The sequence below is a fragment of the Atta colombica genome, unplaced genomic scaffold (assembly GCF_001594045.1).
Source record: "Atta colombica isolate Treedump-2 unplaced genomic scaffold, Acol1.0 scaffold198, whole genome shotgun sequence".
Lineage (NCBI taxonomy): Eukaryota > Metazoa > Arthropoda > Insecta > Hymenoptera > Formicidae > Atta > Atta colombica.
The window spans coordinates 630,034-630,875 of NW_017259291.1; the positions used below are offsets into that span (position 1 = coordinate 630,034).

General features: G+C 31.1%; 1 protein-coding gene across 9 annotated transcripts in view; it reads right to left on the minus strand.

Moving 5' to 3' along the window:
* Nucleotides 1-842, minus strand: part of LOC108686995 (orphan steroid hormone receptor 2-like) — a 26,774-nt gene that overhangs the window by 2,318 nt on the left and 23,614 nt on the right. For all 9 annotated transcript variants that reach the window (XM_018192551.1, XM_018192546.1, XM_018192549.1 and 6 more), the window contains one exon: nucleotides 360-624. In XM_018192551.1, coding sequence (XP_018048040.1) covers nucleotides 360-624 — 265 coding nt within the window. The remainder of the gene's footprint in view (nucleotides 1-359; nucleotides 625-842) is intronic.

Genomic DNA, 842 nt, shown 5'->3' on the forward strand with positions numbered 1-842 from the left:
TTAAGTGAATATGCATAACTTCATTTCCTTTCCATGTTATACTTTAAATTATATGTATTCCTTAATATTCATAACTATATTCATAAAGAACATATATAATTGAAAATATAACATGGAAAGAAAAGTTATGTATATTCATTATACTAATTAAAATGTTGTTCTAATTCAGAATTTAAAAAATAGTCTATTGAAAAGTAATTAATTTTGAGATGTGTCACTTTTTTATTAACACAACAATATGGATTGATTATAAGAGGTTGATTAAAGAGCTAAAAAGTGAAAGAAAAAGAATATGATATTGTATAGCAATTAGAGAAGGATATCAAAGATAAAAAAGAACATGATAATTAATCACTTACAATCGCTTCTCATGCCCATCGCCAAGCACTTCTGAAGTCTGCAATACTGACAACGATTTCTGTGATGTTTGGTAACTTCGCAACTTTTGCTTCCTCTACATTGGTAGCCCAGCTGCTTGCGGATGCTGCGCTTAAAAAAACCTTTGCAACCCTCACAGCTGATCGCTCCATAATGCCTGCCACTAGCTCTGTCCCCGCAAACTACACAAAGTTCTAAGGACAGTCCTAAGCCTAATGAGCCGCGAACGTCCCTCGCTAATTTCACCTATAAAAAAAATATTAAAATATTATTCGAGTTAAGATAAACACTTAAGAAATCAATGTAATGTGCAATAATGGAGATATATTGGGTTATCCGGAAAGTTCGTGCCGATGTTGAAGGAAAATTGAAACGCAGAAAATTTTAATTTAATAAATGTATACTAAAATTTAAATTTTAGTCGACACGAACTTTCCGGACAACCCAATATATATATATATATA